Source organism: Chiloscyllium plagiosum, chromosome 3, assembly GCF_004010195.1.
Source record: "Chiloscyllium plagiosum isolate BGI_BamShark_2017 chromosome 3, ASM401019v2, whole genome shotgun sequence".
Taxonomy (NCBI): domain Eukaryota; kingdom Metazoa; phylum Chordata; class Chondrichthyes; order Orectolobiformes; family Hemiscylliidae; genus Chiloscyllium; species Chiloscyllium plagiosum.
Genome location: NC_057712.1, coordinates 65,421,811 through 65,440,065, shown reverse-complemented (window position 1 = coordinate 65,440,065; position 18,255 = coordinate 65,421,811). Strand labels below are relative to the sequence as shown.

The following is an 18,255-nucleotide window of genomic DNA, read 5'->3' as shown; positions in this document are numbered from 1 at the left end:
TTTCCCCCATTGCCCAGATCTTTATACATTGAGTCCCTTCGGACCCGGTCCATCTTTGACCTCCATATAAACTGGAAGATGGCCCGGGTGACTGCAGTGGCACAGGTTCTGGGAATAGGCCAGACCTGTGCCATGTATAATAGCAATGACAGTGCCTTACACCTGATGACCAGGTTTTTTCCCGCGATGGAGAGTGACCGTAGCTTCCATCTGCCCAGTTTCTGCCTCACTTTGCTGATACGCTCCTCCCAAGACTTGGCGCACGCCCCAGCCCCTCCGAACCAAATACCCAGCACCTTCAGGTTATTTTGTTATTCTACTGAAGTGAACAAGTTCAAGTTTTCCTGCATTATGTCCCATTTACCAAAATTTTGTTGCCTCACCAAACTTATCTCTACCCCTTTATGTATGTTCAATGTTTTCTTGATAACTAATTTTCCTCTCTATCTTAGAGCCATTAGCAAATTTAGCTACCACAAACTTGGTCCTTTATCCAAGTCATTAATATGGTTTGAAACTTTGCCATTTTTTTGTCTAAATGTTTTAGGCATTGTCTCCTCCACTAAGATAACTCACAGCATTGAATGCAAATCAGTTCAGTAAGAGCTGATACGGCAAGAAATTCACCTCTGTGTTGCCGATTAGGTGCCTTACACTGATGTGTTGTTACCAGAACCATCAGATGAGGCCTACTGCAGAGCATCTCCAATGGTTAGAGGGAAAATTATATGTTTTTTCTTGTAGGATGGGGATCAAGGGACAAAGGGATGGTTGAAAGCAAGGGCAAGGCTTCCTTTTACCATCAATCACGTCTCTAATTGCCCCTCGGTTGAGATAATTGGAGATGTCCACCCCACCCCCCCAAATTCATTTGGCATATTGCCCTGGTTTTACAGTTGGGAAACTAGTCACTGCCAGAGAGACAGGTAATCATGGAGCTTGAGGTATTTTTTAGTCAAGCTGTTCAGGGATTTTATTACACATTTCTAAGGTAGGTGGGACTTGAGCCCCTGGTCCATAGGTAGTGATACTTCTAGTGAACCACAAGAGCTAATCATGGAGGTAGGTGGCTGAGACTCGAAACAGCAATAAATTGATTACTTAAATGCCTTAATTGTTGTAAGTCTATAAAGTTTCCTACAATCATTTCATTGCAACATGAGAAATTGTATTTAACTTACAACATATTTGCAAGTGCTAAGTCTATTTTTTTATCTTAAGTTATTTTCATTGGAGTTAGCAGATGGCTGGTATCCAGCTTGAAACCCCTGCTGGGCAGAAATATTCACTGCATTAACAGTATGAGGGTATTGAGTATGCCTGAGCTGGGTAGGGTTTGCACATTAAGTGGTGGAAGGGTACACTTTGGAGAACTTACTCTCTTGTAGCCGTAATTGTACATCTTGTGAGCAATTTTAAAAGAACATTGTTGTTCCAAAGATGTCTTTTTTCCCTTTAATCGATCGGAGGCAAAACTGGAACTTAATAAATACTTGCACATGTAAAAAAAGTAAAGCTTTCCTCAAACCTTCTCACCCAATATTTCATTACTGATGTGGTCGAAGGAGGTGAGTTTCTCTCCAGTGCTGATTCACTCAATTAGTTCACCTTCTCACCACTTCTCTTGTCCCCTCCAGTGAGGGGGACATTTTACCCATGGATTGTAAATTATTGAAGCTGCAGCACTGATTCCTATGGCATTCCACTAATAACAGCTTGCCAACTCAAAGACGACCTTTTATATCAACTCTCTATTTCTTATTAGCTAACCCATCTTCTATCTATGCTCATTTCCAACAGCACAGTGGCTCAGTGATTGGCACTGCAGCCTCACAGCACTAGGGACCTGGGTTTGATTGAACCCTTGGGCAACTGTCTATGTGGAGTTTTCATATTCTTCCAGTATCTGTGTGGGTTTTCTCCTGATATGTTCTGCCCTTATTCTGTAGTAACCTTTGAAGTGGCACCTTATAGCATGCCTTTTGGTACACCACATCTACAGATTTCCCCTTTACCCACTTGCTTGTTACTTCATTAAAGAACTCTAAAGAAGAAATTAAGGATGATTTCCCTTTCACAAAACCATGTTGATTCTGCCTGATTGTGTGAACGCACGGTGTGGGTAAACGTTTGACTGTCAGAGTAATTTATTTTGAGTTAGAAGGGCAAGTCAGCTGAAAGGTTTTATTTCTGCATAACTAAAAAGCCCCGTGCACTTAGATTAGCAGGATACCTCGGACCAAGGCTTGCTGCCTGATGTGTGCCAACTTTAGAACATCTTGAGAACTGGTAAAGCTCTTGGTGAAGACAAAAAGTTATTAAATCTTGCAGTAGAATACTTCCAGGTCGCTCACAGGCATATCTGTCACATTAAGTCAGTTTGTAGTTCTTTATAATAAGTAAATGATTGACCAGGACATGTATTATCAATTTATCCAATGGAAAAGAGTTGATAGCTGAACATGAAAGATTTTGATCATTTTAATTTTAGGGCACTATGTTGATTTGAAATAACATTTTATGATTTTGCCACGGTTACCTATTTAACGGTTTTACTTGAGTTGCTGCTTGTGCGACAATTAACAGTTAAGGCAGCTGCATGCAAAACTGGGCTTAAATGTTTTGGAGAGGTTGGGTTAAGCAATTGTATATCTGTTTTAATTACACTGGGTGCAGTTTGAGGTATGTTTATTAATTTCAAATGAATAACTGAAAAGCTTGAACTTGAGCAGCTTGAACTGACTGTAACAACCATGACTAAACATGAATATGTATTTTGAAAAAGTCTTAGTTTGCTATGTCAATTAACTGTTTCCATAGAACAAAAAAAAGTGTTTGAAAGGACATCCTGATATTCTGGTAGAAACATTTGTTCTTAATTATTTGATATTCCTGGTAGTAGGAGGCAAATGGTTTATGAAAATTGGCATTACTAGTAAAATTAATGTAACATTGTTTGCACAACTTCTCTGTATTTTAAAAAAAATTGTCATTTGTTTGCATGTTGAAATGTCAGTTTCATTGGGGCTGAGAGATACATATGGACGTATGTTTAACCTCCATGACTCCAGTTACTGAGGTGGGGTGACATCTGTTGACAGGCTATGGAATTAGGGTGTAAGAATTCGAAATTCAGTTTTACGTTACACAGGTGTATCATTGCTTCTGTCGGAAATTGCTTCTGAGGCAAGGTTCAATGTAAAACATTTCTGAGGCAGAAGCAGAAAGACATTGCCTGAGCTGGCCATGTTCACAGAGGTTATTGGCCTTGAAGAATTAGAAAGAAACAACGTGTTGTCTTCATTGCTTGATTAATTATTTATTATAACCTGCTCAATAAATTCTACTTGATAAATTGTTATTCATACCTTGTGAGGTTAAATACAGCTCAGTACTCCATTATTGTAAATTAAGAATTTGGAAATACAGTTTTTAAGTAAAAGCATCCTGTACCTCAAAACCACCAAAACCTGCAGGGAGGTAAGAGATCCATTACCAACTGATGATATCCTAAGAATCCAAGGCATTGCATCTATGTAACCACAGATGTCCACATAACGACTGCATATATTCATCAGAAGACATGTTCAAATGTTTGCTGATCATAGATATGATCTTCCTTTTACAAAGGTTCATGGTGCCTACATTGATAACAAGGGGTAGAACCATTTTTATGGAATCCCCAAAGTGTGCAAACAGGCCCATCACCCCAACAAGTACACACCAACCCTCCTAACAGCAACCAACCAGACATATTCTCCTACCCTATTACTCTACATTCACCCCTGACTAATGCACCACACCTACGCATCCCTGAACACTATGGGCAATTTAGCATGACCAATTCACTTAATCTGCACATCTTTGGATTGTGGGAGGAAACTGGAGCACCTAGAGGAAACCTATGCAGACACTGGGAGAATGTGCCAACTCCATACAGACAGTCACCCAAGACTGGAATCAAACCCTGATCCCTGGCGCTGTGAGGCAGCAGTGCTAACCACTGAGACACCATGCCGCCCATCTTATGTGGCCCATGGTGTGTTTTGTGGCACAGTCAGGCAAGAGGTTCTGCAAGAACCAAGTTTCTCACTCGGCTGCAGTGAGTTGCCAATTAAAGTGAATTATCACTTGTTAAATGCCAAACTAATACCTCAGTTCAGCTCATTAATATGTATCTTCCCACCTCACTGAAGATGCGGATCCAGCTTGACATTGGGAATTCAAATGGAATTCAAATGCTGTCACTGGCGACTTTAGCATGCTGCTGACTGTGAGGAGCCTTCATGTTGTTCAGCATCAAACAGCATCTCAGGGCATGATCCAGGACCACCAGCACCATGAACTCCTAATCATCAATACTGACTGCGGACCTAATCCTTCATGACTATCAAGACACCTCCCCGATCCAATTGAATGATACTGAGGAAGCACATTGCAGGATGCAACAGTAAGTAGTTTTGAAAGTCCCCAACAGGTACGTGTTACATGAAAGGTGAGGCATCCAACTCATGGTATGGACTACGCTGTATCTCAGGGCTGCTTCCTTCGCACTCACTGACTAACACCTCACAGTACACGCTCACAGCTTCCCTGGCATGCCTTGGAAGGAGACAAGGGATCTGTCCAACTGCAGTCCAGGGAGTGACCAATAGTCTGTCCTGCAAGGCTAGCACCAGCAGACAGGGGAATCATGTATATCAGTTAGTTGTAACTCCAGAGTACAGTGTTGAAGGTGTGAAGCAGTTTATGAGTTGGTCCGAGAGCAGGCATGATGATGTTGTGAAGCTGGAGGTTTGCAGATGCAGAGTATGGAGGAAGATGGTGTCCATGGGATGTTTTGTTCTGCATAAGAAGCAGAGCTGTTATGGCTGCAGCTGCCAAGTACCAGTCAGGAATTTGCACCATCCAGTTTCTCAATGGAGGAATGGAGAATTGGAAATGGCGTATAAATAGGGCATGTTGGGGCTCTAATGAAATGGAAATAAGATAGTCCCCTCTCAAGGGCAGGATTCTGAAATCACCATTTATGTTTTGGATGGAATATCAGAAAATGTTTCTCAACATCAAGAATCTGATAGTTTTTCAATCTTATGATATTTTGTCATCATTTTCACCATCATTCTCAACACTTGGGTCGGGGATGGAGGGGTTGGGCACGGGGGGGGGGGGGAGCAGTGTGTGTGGGGCGAATCCCACCAATAATCATTTAAGTCCAGTACATGACTTTCCTCACTAGTAGAATACCATCAGGTGTGATGTTATTGAACTCATGTTCTGCAACTGAATCTGAAGCAGATTCAATAGTTTGAATGGTATTTTGAGTGCTATGAAGAATAATGTGTTTCAAATGATGATTTGCAACCACACTTAGTGCTTATTGATTCTTTCTCTCCATCACAACAAATGGCTGGATGTCAGAAGGGGTCATTTGCTTTCTGACTTGACCCTTAAGTATTCTATCATTTAACTTTCATGGCATAGCTCTAAATTTCATACTTTGCTTTGCACTTACTTCAATTCAATTATTCTGCACATTCTCACATAGGCTAATCTGATTATATTAGTTCTGCAGAATAGCTCATATATCTTGAGAAGATCACGATGATTGACGCTGTGGTTGTTTGACATTAAAAAAGAACTTTGAATTTGTGATCTACCATGCAGTCAATTTTTGGGAAACACAGCTTTTCCCACCATGTCGTTTGGTTCTGTGACTGTCCTGGTGTTTTATCTCGAGTGTTTTATCGACAATATAATCCCTCAAACATTTCAGATTGACTAACATCTGTTGTGCAACACAAGGTCAGATGTGGTTGTAAAGGTGAGCTTAATTTGCATGTTCTGAAGATTTGTTAATGGGTGAGAAATTTTGTTTGCAGATACTTGTTTGCTCATACCATTCCAGTATTAATTCCGTACTGTTATACATAGTTGCAATGCCTCGTCATGTTTCAGTTTTCTCAACTTTGCCACTGCATTTAGTGGTTAAGAAGTTGGTAATTTTTTTCTTCAAGACATATATTGCAAAAGAACTTTGAATTTATGCTCACTGGGTTGAGGAAACATGCTCTTGTTTGAATGTCCAATGTTCTACTCAAGCAGGTGGTGTGTTATTATGAGGTAAAGATTAATGGGAAGGCAGAGCATTGGGAAACCTTTAAAAGAGGACAACTAAAACAGCAATAAGGGGGAGATGATGAAATATGAGGGTAAGCCAGCCAGAACATAAAAGCAGATTATAGGGTTTTTCTTTAAGATACATGAAAGGAATGGGGAGGTGATGGCCTGGTGGTATTATCACTGGCCTGTTAATCCAAGGACCCACATAATTTCTGGGGACCCGGTTTCAAAACCCACCATGGCAGACAATGGAGTTTGAACTCAATAAAAAATCGGGAATGAAGAGTCTAATAATGACCATGAATCCATTGTCAATTGTCATCTGGATCACTAATGCCCTTCAGGGAAGGAAGCTGCCATCCTTACTTGGTCTGGCCTGCATGTGACTCCAGACCCGCAACAACATGGTTGACTCTTAACTGCCCTCTGGCAATTAGGTCTGGGCAATAAATGCTGCCTAGCCAGTGATGACCTCATCCCGTGAATGAATGAATAAAGAAAAGGTAAGAGAGAGGCAAAAGTGGACATTAGACCCGTGGAAAATGAGGCTGGAGAAGTAGTAATGGGGAGCAAAGAAATAGCAGATGAACTGAAGAGGTACTTTGCATTAGTCTTCACAGTAGAAGTCACTAGTGGCATACCAAAACTTCAATAGATTCAGGGACAGAGGTGAGTTTAGTGGCCATTACTAAGCAGAAAGTGCTGGGAAAGTTGTAAATATAAAGATGGATAAATCACCCTGACTGGATGGATTGTATCCCAGGGTTCTGAAGGAGACCGCTCAGGATATTGTACAGGCATCGGTGGTGATCTTTCAGGAATCACTGGAGTCAGGAGGGTCCCAGAGGATTGGAAAATGGCTAATATAAAACCCCTGTTTAAGGAGTCAGAAGACAGGAAATTATAGGTCCGTTAGCCTGACCTCAGTTGTTGGTAATATTTTAGAGTCCATTATTAAGGATGAGATTGCAGAGTACTTGGAAATGCATGGTAAAATAGTGCTGAGGCAGCAAGGCTTCATCAAGGGGAGGTCATTCCTGATAAATATGTTAGAATTCAGCTTTCTGATACTGAAGAAGTAGTCAGCATGCAATTCAAGAACATTGTTGATGTGTGTATGAACTATGCATGTGACTGTAATTATTTGCAGATCTCTTGCAGTGTGAAAATTGATGGGTCTAGATCCAGTGCTTCCTCCCACACTGCAATCAAGACTCAGACTACATTTCCTAGGGTCACCCTTGGATCCTAATGCCTTCCTTCAGCCAGCCAGCACACCAGCTCTCCCTCCTCACCCATCCATCACCTTCCCCTACCCCCACCTCATACCCCAGCCCATCCCCTCCCAATCTCCTACTCCCCCTCACCACATACCCCCCCGGACCCACTATGACATGGAGCTCTTCTTCTGCCACCTCTGCCTCCGTGCCTTCTTCTTTGACAAAAACTCTCAACCTTCTCCCACCTCCAACCTTCCTCCTGCACTTGGTCACACCTGCTCCCCCACCCCCCCCCCCACCAGCCTTGTACCCGCCCTAGACTTCTTCATTGCTGAGTGCCGATGTAACATTGGACACCTTCATTTCTCCATCCCACTCACCGATTCCAACCTCACCCCTTCCGATTGTGCAGCGCTCCACTCGTTCCACACCAACCCTTGGTTCATCATCAAACCTGCAGACAAAGGTGGGGTGGTGGTTGTCTGGGGACCTCCATGTCGCAGAGACCGAATGCCAACTCTCCGACACAAGGACCTACATCCCTCTTGACCACGACCCCACTGTGACCCATCAGGCCAAAATCACTCACAGTGTCTGTGCCCTTATTGCCTCTGGTGACCTCCCCTCCACTGCTTCCAAACTCATGGTCCCCCAGTCCCACACTGCCCGGCTCTACCGGCTCCCCAAGATCCACAAGCCCAACTACATGTCTTGGCATGCACCTGCCCAACAAACTCATCTCAGCCTACTCCAACTCCATCCTCTCCCCTTTAGTTCAGGCACTTTCCACCTACATCCGCAACACCAACCACACCCTCCATCTCTTCAGCAACTTCTAGTTCCCTGGCCCCCAAATGCTTTATCTTCACTATGGATATGCAGTTCTAATACACTTCCATAGCCTACAAGGAATGCCTCCAGGCCCTCCACTTCTTCCTCTCCAACAGACCCACCCAATCTCCCTCCACTAATACCCTCCTCTGCCTCACCAAACTGGTCCTCATCCTCAACTCTTTTAACTCCTTTTCCTTTAACTCCTCCCACTTCCTCCAAATCCAGGGGGTGGCCATGAGCACTCAGATGGGCCCTAGCTACGCCTGCCTCTTTGTCGGCTATGCCGAACAGTCCCTCTTCAGTACCTACTCAGGCACTGTGCTCCAATTGTTTCGCCATTACATCCATGAATGCATCGGTGCAGCATACTGCACCCAGACTGAACTGGAACATTACACTGACTTCGCCCATAACTTCCACCACTTCATCCATATATTATCCAATTGCCATTTAAATGCCCTTAAAGTTGCCGACTCTACTACTGTTGCAGGCAGAGCATTCCATGCCTCTACTACTCTCTGAGTAAAGACATCTCTTCTATATCTATCATCCCTCAACTTAAAGCTATGCCCCCTCGTGCTAGCCATCGCTATCCAAGAAAAAAGGCTCTCGCTGTCCTAACTATCTAACCCCCTGATTATCTTACATGCCCCAATTAAGTCACCTCTCAACTTTCTTCTCTCTAATGAAAACAGCCTCAATTCCCTTAATCTTTCCTCATAAGACCTTCCCTCCATACAAGGCAACATCCCAGTAAATCTCCTCTGAACCCTTTCCAAAGCTTCCACATTCTTCCTATAATGCGATGACCAGAACTGTACAATACTCCAAGTGTGGCCGCACCAGAGATTTGTACAACTGCAGTGTGACCTTATGGTTCCAAAACTCTACTAATAAAAGCTAACACATCGTAAGTCTTCTTACCAACCCTTACAACCTGTGTGGTAACTTTCAGGGACCTATGTACATGGACACTGAGATCTCTCTGCTCATCCTCAATATCAAGAATCTTACCATTAACCCAGTACTCTTTACTCCTGTTGCTCCTTCCATAGTGAATCATCCCACAATTTTCCACATTAAACTCAATTTGCTACCTCTCAGCATAGCTCTGCAGCCTATCTATGTCCCTCTGTAACCTACAACATCCTTCTGCACTATCCACAATTTTGTCGACCTTAGTGTCATCCGCACATTTACTAACCCATTGCACTATGTACTCATCCAGATCATCTATAAAAATGACAAAGAGCATTGGACCCAAAACATATCCTTGCAGTACACCACTGGTAACTGAGCACCAGGATGAACATTTCCCATCAACCACCACCCTCTGCCATCTATCAGCCAGCCAATTTCTAATCCAAACTGCTAAATCACCCTCAATTCCACCCCTCAGTATTCTGTGTAATAGACTACCATGGGGAACCTTATGAAACGCCTTACTGAAATCCATCAACCACTTTACCCTCATCTATCTGTTTATTCATTATCTCAAAGAACTCAATAATGCTGTGAGGCATGACCTACCCTTCATAAAACTGTGTTGACTATCCTTAATCAACTTATTCCTCTCAAAATGCTGATAAATCCTATCTCTTATAACCTTTTCCAACACTTTACCCACAACCAAAGTAAAGGCTGTCTGTTCTATAATTACCAGGGTTGTCTCTACTCCCCTTCTTGAACAAGGGAACAACATTTGCTATCCTCCAGTCTTCTGGCACTATTCCTGTAGACAATGACAACAAAGATCAAAGCCAAAGGTTCTGCAATCTCCTTCCTGGATTCCCAGAGAATCCTAGGAAAAATCCAATCCAGCCCAGGGGACTTATCTGTTTTCACACTTTTCAGAATTGCTAACACCTCCTCCTTGCGAATGTTAATCCCGTCTTGTCTAGTAGCCTGTATCTCAGTATTCTCCATGACAGCATTGCCTTTTTCCAGTGTGAATACTGACAAAAAATATTCATTTAGTGCTTTCCCTGCCTCCTCGGACTCCACGCACAACTTTCCACTATGAAAGTATCTATGAAAGCATTTACTTTCAGACAGTCAATGGTGAGTTTTACACAAAGTGATTGTTTTTGCATGTTTGCCTTGACAAGCTGTATTCCCTCACTGTTTTATTTCAGTTGTACATGTGGCATCCTTCTTCTGATATTGGTTTTTGTAGTTTAATTCACTGATGAGCAACAACTACGAGAAAGGTGTTTGAGTTTTCCATGGGCCTTAATGTATTTGCCAGCAGCAGGACATTCTGCCTGGTATTGGTAAACACTGTCATAATGGAAACAATATTTGGTCAACGTGAAACTCAGGGAGAACTGTTATTGCTTTGCAGTGTGTTCTCCAGAACTATTCAACAGGAGTTGTACTTGGAATGTGAGAATTATTAATGGCAGCTTCACTTCAGTAGTTCTGCACAGTCTAAAAAGTAGGGATCTTGTTAATTCCAGCTCTGATGATGTTCTGCTTTTCTTGAGTGTTTTTTTGGTGAATTTGCCTTGACAGAATCTTGTATAAGAGATTAAGGTTCTGAAGGGGTTTGTACGAATGAATGCGTTAAGCATTACCCACCATAATAAAGTCATGTGGACTTGATGGGGCAACAGCTTAGGATCTTGAAGGAGTAAGACCTACCATTTAGGTCTTCCTCATAGTCTATGTAACAATGCCTATCATGGTATGGTTGTGCTGGTGTTGGACTGGGGCGGACAAAGTTAAAAATTATATGACACCAGGTTATAGTCCAACAGATTTATTTGAAAGCACAAGCTTTCAGAGTGCTGCCGATGAAGGTATTGTGTCATTTTTAAAAATGTCTATCATCTCAATGTAACGTATACATAGGTGTTGTCATGCAATGAACTACATCTTTATTTAAGGCAATTCTCATTGGGTGACCAAATTGTTTCTCCCTACCATGTTGGAGCAAGTGGTCCCTGTAAAGCCCTTCCAGAAAAGAGGATTATGGCAACAAATCTACCAGAGAGTAAAAATTGTATTGTGAGATTTTACAGCATGATGAACAACAGCACATGTTGCTCATTCAATTGAATCAATCAAAAACAGAAGCTGCTGGAAAAGCTCAGCAGGTCTGGCAGCATCTGTGAAGAGAAATCCAAGTTTACATTTCAGGTCCAGTGACCCTTCCTCAGTTCTACTGCCAGACCTGCTGAGCTTGTCCAGCAACTTCTGTTTTTGTTTCTGATTTACAGCATATGCAGTTCTTTCAGGTTTTTTTTTTATTTTGGATTATTTGCGCTTTGATTTCCTGTTTTGACATGTTTGTCATCACCAAAATCACATTTGGTTCATTGTTAAGACGGTTGTATGCAAAATTCATCAATTGTCTCATTTGCTTCTTACTTAGTATGTCAGAAAGCAATTATTTGCTGTAGTTTCTGGAAAATATAACTGCATTACAGCATTTTTACTGAGTCATTTTCCTCTTGCAGAGGAGTGTCTCAAAAATATCTTCCAAATTTTCATCTCCACTGTAGACTGGTAAAGCTTTTTCATCTCTGATTGGAAATTGCACTTTCAAAGCTTCATAGCCACTATTGTCAATGTTGGAATCCAGATTATGGCTTCGTGAAGCTGGGAATTCATTCCTTTTAAGAAAAACCTCTATGCAATGATCCAAGATAAATGTTTCTTTTGTTTGGATGCTTGTTTTTGTGAGATGAGTGTACGTGCATGTTTGTGCCTGTGTGAGAGAGAGTTTAAAGACCTCCCTGCGTTGCTAATCCTGAGTAAGAACACCTCTAACAGAGGTGTATCTCTAACAGAGCCTCAATATGTTCTCTAAATTCCCAACTTAAAGTGCTGGGTAGACCACAGAAAGTAGACAAACAGCTTCCAGAGGTTTCATAGCTTAAAGCAATGTTTATTGTTTTGTATCCTCTTTGATGCAATTGTGACTTTTTGGCAAGAAACAGTAAGATTACTTAGAGTCATAGAAACGTACAGCATGGAAACAGATCCTTCGGTCCAACTCGTCCATGCCGACCAAATATCCTAATCTAATCTAGTCCCATTTGCCAGCACTTGGCCCTTATCCCTCTAAACCCTTCCTATTCATATACCCATCCAGATGCCTTATAAATGCTACAATTGTACCAACCTCCACCACTTCCTTTGGCAGTTCATTCCATTACAATACACCCTTTGTGTGAAAAATTGCCTCTTATGTCCCTTTCATATCCCTCCCCTCTCATCCTAAACCTATGCCCTCTAGTTCTGGACTCCCCCATCTGTGGAAAAGACTTTGTCTATTTATCCCATCCATGCCCCTCATGATTTTATAAACCTCTGTTTGGTCACCCCTCTGTTGCTCCAGGGAAAACAGCCCCAGCGTATTCAGCCTCTCCCTATAGCTCAAATCCTCCAATCCTGGCAACATCCTTGTAAATCTGTTCTGAACCCTTTCAAGTTTCACAACATCCTTCCGAGACCAGAATTAAGCAAGGAGCATTCAGAATTCAAACTGCACATGATGTTAGATTTTATATCCTCTTTCTCTCTCTATAAATGGTGGTACCATTTGCCTTTACTCGGGCCGAGGTTGTTATGATGTATGAAGTTTTATTTATGTTGCTATCAGGTATCTCTTCAGAAAATAGAAATATACTTTACGCATTTAAATAAAATGGAATGCCTTTAACTGAGATTTATTTGAGCTAAAACATTGCTTACCTATTGAAGTAACAGCGATGTGAATAAGAGTCACTGTAATGGCATAATCCCATACACATTCTTCAACCACCCCAGCAAACAGCAGCCCACAGACAAAGTAGGTTGTCTCCATTGAAATTAGGTTGACTGAAAGACAAAGGAAGAAGTGGTGTAATCATTTAAATGACATTAAAAACATAACTGAACTATCCTATAACTTTGTGAGGAAGCAATACAGCAGCAAAAATAAGTACCATTTTCACATAGTCTGATGAAATAAAATCAAAGCAAGTCTGCATGCTCACAGTAACTACATCAATTAAAGTTAAGAGTTTCCAACAGGGGGCACACATTTGATCATTCTTGCACACACAGAGGAGCGTTGAAAAACATGGGCAGGGAGTATTATATTCAGTTAATCGAATTCCAGAGAATCGAATGCCGGATAAAATAGTTTAGCCAAGCATCAGGTCCCTGCGATCTTGATGGATAATCTGATATTCGGATAATCAAATACCAGATAATCGAGGTTTCTCTGTACAAAGAAACACTTTTTGATGGGATGTATCCTCATCTCTAGGACTGATGCTTTAAAGTCTGTAAGTTTCTTTCGATGATTTGATTCTTGTCTCAGTGATCTTTTACAGGCTTATCATTAGTTAATATGTTTAATTAGCTTGTTTGTGTTATTACTTCCTATTTGTTCTCAAAATCATATAAAAAAGAATGTTTTGTATGGAGGCCCCCCTTTTCCTTTGTGGTTTAGAGTAAAGGTATCACAATCACATGGAATAGAAAGTATGTTAGTTCATGAGCTCCCATTTTAATTTCTGGGCCTTTAGGAGACTGTGTTCTTAGATTGTACAGGATTGCAGCCCCTTTCCAAGGCCTTCATGAGGTTTGGTTATACTTTAGCCGTATGCTGCTCAGTTTTGGACACCTGGTGCACGGGTTTGAGCCTGCAAGTAAATCAGAAGGCCTCCTCATTAGTCTGCTGGTAGGCCTGTCCAAATTGGTCATTAAAAGGCCCAGGCTGTGGGTTGTGGTGGGGGTTGTAACAAACAACCATTGCCTCTTTTCCATAGCGACGTTCCTGCCAGGGTATCCCTGGAGATGAAGCATGCAGTGTCTGCCTCCTTTGACCAAGGGCAGGAAATAGAGAGCACAAATTGTATTTCAAAATTAAATTGGTAACTTTCTGTTAATGTTGTCTTTGCTACTATGCCCCTTTCAGGTGTAACTCAGTGCTGAGTTCAAATGGATCTGTTTCTCTCATTTGTGAATGATATACACCTCCTTCCCTCTTCTGACAAAAGTGAAAGCTGTTCAAAGTGGGAGCAGGACATCTGCATCCGGGTACACTCTAAAGAAACCCAGGCCTTATTATCCTATTATCCTATTAAAGATCAGAATAAAGAATCTGGTGGATCGAGGAAAGAAGGAGCAGAATTTCTCATATCGTGAGGATAACTTTCTGAAACAATTATACAATAGAGGTAATTTGAACATGGAATAACAGGGTGAATTGGATATTGGTGGGTGATTAAATGGCCAAAAATTTGAAGCTGGTGGAAAGACAATTTAAACCCATTGACTTCTGACTTTTGTTCAAATAGCACAAGGGGTGGACTTGCAAATTGCTTTCAGGAAGTGGGTTGGTATTTTAAATGCATTAATGAGTTTGAACACTTCAGATTTACATAGAGCATAGAACATTACAGCACAGTACAGGCCTTCGGCCCTCAATGTTGCGCCGCCCTGCCATATCAATCTGAAGCCCATCCCACCTACACTATTCCATGTACGTCCATATGCCTGTCCAATGAAGACTTAAATGACTTAAACTTGGCGAATCTACTACCATTGCAGGCAAAGCATTCCATACCCTTACTACTCTCTGAGTAAAGAAACTACCTCTGACATCTGTCTTATATCTATCTCCCCTCTCTTTAAAGTTGTGTCCCCTCGTGTTTGCCATTCCCATACTTGGAAATAGGCTCTCCCTGACCTCCCTATCTAACCCTCTGATTATTTTGTATGTCTCTATTAAGTCACCTCTCAACCTTCTTTTCTCTAACGAGAACAGCCTCAAGGCCCTCAGCCTTTCCTCGCAAGACATTCCTTCCATACCAGGCAACATCGTAGTAAATCTCCTCTGCACCCTTTCCAAAGCTTCCACATCCTTCTTATAATGCGGTGACCAGAACTGTACACAATGCTCCAAGTGTGGCTGTACCAGAGCTTTGTACAGCTGCAGCATAACCTCCTGGTTCTGGAACTCAATCCCTCTATTAATAAAGGCCAAAACACTGTATACCTTCTTAACAACCTTGTCAATCTGGGTGGCAACTTTCATGGACACCGAGATCTCTCTGCTCATCTGCACTCCCAACAATCTTACCATTAGCCCAGTACTTTGCATTCCAATTACTCCGTCCAAAGTGTATCACCTCACATTTGTCCACATTAAACTCCATTTGCCACCTCTCAGCCCAGCTCTGCATCCTATCTATGTTTCTCTGCAACCTACTACATCCTTCGTCACTATCCACAACTCCACCGACCTTAGTGTCATCCGCACATTTACTAACCCACCCTTCTAAGCCCTCATCCAGGTCATTTATAAAAATGACGAACAGCAGTGGACCCAACACCGACCCTTGCGGTACACCACTAGTAACTGGACACCAAGATGAACATGTTCCATCAACTACAACCCTCTGTTTTCTTTCAGCAAGCCAATTACTGATCCAAACTGCTATGTCTCCCACAATCCCATTCCTCTGCATTTTGTATAATAGCCTACTGTGGGGAACCTTATCGAACACCTTGCTGAAATCCATATACACCACATCAACCGGTTTACTCTCATCTACCAGTTTGGTCACTTTGTCAAAAAACTCAATAAGATTCGTTAGGCATGACCTACCCTTCACAAAACCGTGCTGACTGTCCCTGATCAGATTATTCTTTTCTAGATGGTTATAAAGCCTATCTCTTATAACCTTTTCCAACACTTTACCAACAACTGAAGTGAGACTCACTGGTCTGTAATTACCAGTGTTGTCTCTACTACCCTTTTTGAACAAGGGAACCACATTTGCTACCCTCCATCCTCAGGCACTATTCCTGTAGACAATGATGATTTGAAGATCAATGCCAAAGGCTCGGCAATCTCTTCCCTTACTTCCCAGAGGATCCTAGGATAGATCCCATCCAGGGGACTTGTCTATTTTCAAACTCTGCAGTATTTCTAATACCTCTTCCTTGTGAACCTCAATCTCTTCTAGTCTAGATGCAAGTATCTCTGTATCTTCCTCGCCAACATTTTCATTTTCTAAAGTGAACACTGTCGAAAAATATTTATGTAGTGCTTCCCCTATCTCTTCTGACTACCAACACAACTTCCCACTATTATCCTTGATTGGCCCTGATTTAACTCTCGTCATTCTTTTATTTCTGACATACCTATGGAAAGCCTTAGTGTTAATCCTGATCCTATCCACCAACAACTTCTCATGTCTCTACCTGGCTCTTCTGAGCTCTCTTTTTAGGTCTTTCCTGACTTCCTTGTAACCCTCAAGTGCCCTGAGTTTTCACATTTTGTCCTAACATAAGCCTTCTTCTTCTTCTTGACCAGGGATTCCATTTCCTTAGTAAACCATGGCTCACGCATTCTATATCTTCCTCCCTGCCTGACAGGTACATACTTATCTAGGATACACAGGAGCTTTTCCTTGAATAATCTCCACATTTTTAATGTGCTCATCCCCTGCAGTTTCCTTCCCCATTCTGCGCTTCCTAAATCTTTCCTAATCGCATCATAGTTTCCCTTCCCCCAGCTGTAACTCTTGCTTGGTGGAATACACCTATCCCTTTCCATCACTAAAGTAAACCTGACAGAATTGTGATCGCTGTCTCCAAAGTGCTCACCTACTTCCAAATCTAACACTTGCAAATCTAACCTGCTTTGCAGCTCAAGAAATCCTGTCTTCGAAAAAATTCAGTGCCAGGAATTCCAGCCTGTGTCTGGGAGTCAGAAACAATTTACCCCTGCCCACAACAACCAGGAATCAGCTTTCCATCGCCAGGGTTCAGAATGTATTCTTTAAACCAAGGCATTTCTGTCAAATCAGAACATTTCCTGTTGTAAGCTATATGCTCCAGTAGCAGAAATCCAGCATTTTAAAGTTTCTGAGCTGCAAGCCATTCCTATTGTCTGATCAGCAACCCAGTCTGAGCATCAGACTATTTCTGGATATAGAACCTATCTGAGGCATAAGGTGCACACTATGAACTTTCAGCTCTATAGAATATGGGAAAACATGGACTTTCAGATTTTCCATGCATAAGTTCCCAAAGCTCCAGACCCTCATCACCACCATGCTCTCAACACAGGTAAAAGCCTCTGATATGTTTCTAGCCCATCAAAGAATGAAGCAGTATTGGATATGGTTCTTGGAAATAAAATAGAGTAACTGCATTCTGGTACAATAAAAGATTATGGAATCATAAATAATCACAGCATAATTCAGTTCAAGTAATTTCATAGAGTCATAGAATCATACGGCACGGAATCAGACCTTCGGTCCAACTCATCCATGCCGACCAAGTTACCTGCCTGTGTTTGGTCCATATCCCTCTAAACATTTCCCATTCGTATACCAACACATCCAACAAGTGTCTTTTAAATGTTGTTACTGTACCTGCACATCCAACTTCCTCTGGCAGTTCATTCCACATATGAACGACCCTCTGTGTGAAAAGTGTGCCCCTCAAGTTCCTTGTAAATCTTTCTCCTCTCACCTTAAAAATACACCCCCTCCTTTTGTACTCCCCATCCTAGGGAAAAGACCTTTGCCATACACCTTATTTATGTCCCTCATAATTTTTGTAAACATGATTTTATGTTTGTGAAAACAAATCAGAAAATGAAGTGAATGGGTAGGGAATATGAAGTTACTATAAAGCCTGGATGATAAAGGAAAGAAAACTAAATAGGAGGTTTATACAAATTCCCAGGATCTTGATTCTTTGAATCAGCAGCATGATTATAGAAAGTGCAAGAAGGATTTTAAAAAGTTAATACTGGTAATAAAGGTTGGTCATAAGAAAAAAAAACATCTGGCAACATTACACTGAACCTTGCAATATGTTTGAAATATTTGTAGAAAGTAATATGTTTGTTCTGAAGTATATGGATTTTAAATAGGCAGACAGTGCTGTGAGCAGCTGTCTGTCTTAGCCTATATGGCAGTCCTCATTAGCATCACTGAAGAAGCCCTTGGCGGATGTGTTGGTACTACCCTTTGGTGCTGAACCCCAACCCAAGGAATCAAGCATGCCCTGTATTGATCAAGAAATTGTCTCCTCTTTGAAGGTGATGGGAGAGTTTGTC

General features: G+C 41.7%; 1 protein-coding gene across 3 annotated transcripts in view; it reads right to left on the bottom strand.

The window, feature by feature from the left end:
* tmem244 (transmembrane protein 244) overlaps positions 1–18,255 on the bottom strand; it is a 94,778-nt gene that overhangs the window by 49,480 nt on the left and 27,043 nt on the right. For all 3 annotated transcript variants that reach the window (XR_006311287.1, XM_043687480.1, XM_043687481.1), the window contains exon 4: positions 12,879–13,004. Coding sequence is in view for 2 of the 3 variants with exons in the window: in XM_043687480.1 (XP_043543415.1) it covers positions 12,879–13,004 (126 nt within the window). In the remaining variant the exon portion in view is untranslated. The remainder of the gene's footprint in view (positions 1–12,878; positions 13,005–18,255) is intronic.